This window comes from Suricata suricatta, chromosome 6, assembly GCF_006229205.1.
Source record: "Suricata suricatta isolate VVHF042 chromosome 6, meerkat_22Aug2017_6uvM2_HiC, whole genome shotgun sequence".
Taxonomy (NCBI): domain Eukaryota; kingdom Metazoa; phylum Chordata; class Mammalia; order Carnivora; family Herpestidae; genus Suricata; species Suricata suricatta.
This window is the reverse complement of record NC_043705.1, coordinates 3,319,568-3,320,323: the sequence shown is the minus strand read 5'-3', so window position 1 is coordinate 3,320,323 and position 756 is coordinate 3,319,568. Positions and strand designations below refer to the sequence as shown.

Genomic DNA, 756 nt, shown 5'->3' with positions numbered 1-756 from the left:
GATGGAATATCACAGAAAAATTGATTCACTATGTTTGGCCCACAGAAATTGACAGAGAATGTACCTGCAACATGAATGGATCCATAAACACACCCACTGAGCCATGATGCAGTCACCATCTGCACACAGGCCCCTCTATTCATAATGGTCTCATAGTGCAAAGGACAGCAGATGGCAGCATAACGATCATAGGCCATCACTAGAAGGAGGGCAAACTCTGTGCCAGCAAAGAAAATAACAAGAAACACCTGTGAGGCACATCCCATGAAGGAGATGGAATAGCTCTTGTTCAGAGAGTTTATGATGGATTTGGGAACAGTGACAGAAATATAACAGACATCAATTAAGGACAGATTTTTCAGGAAGAAATACATAGGGTATTGGAAATGTTGGTCAATGGTAGTGATTGCGATAATGAGGAAGTTCCCTATAAGTGCTGCCATGTAAATCAGCGAGAAGAATGTGACATACAGCCTCTGAAGCACCTCATCATCAGGAAATCCCATGAGCAAAAATTCTGTGATTAGCGTCACATTAGTTAATTTCTCAGGCATGATGATTCTTTTATCTAGAAATACAAGAAAAAAAATTCTTGTGTCTTTAGAATCTGGCTTTGTTGGTTTTGTTATTCATTTACTGCAAAATTATTCATAAACACACCCACTGAGGTAAAGCAGATCTTGCAAACTATAATTTCTTCAATGTATGTAGAAAATATTAAAATAGTCATTAAAACAAATTAGGATAATTTTTTCA

General features: G+C 37.4%; 1 protein-coding gene across 1 annotated transcript in view; it reads right to left on the bottom strand.

Annotated features, from left to right (window-relative positions):
- The window catches only part of LOC115294094 (olfactory receptor 14A16-like), a 15,041-nt gene extending 14,487 nt beyond the window's left edge, over positions 1-554 (bottom strand). The window contains 1 exon segment of the mRNA XM_029941793.1: positions 2-554. Coding sequence (XP_029797653.1) covers positions 2-554 — 553 coding nt within the window.
- Between the last annotated feature and the right edge of the window lie 202 nt (positions 555-756).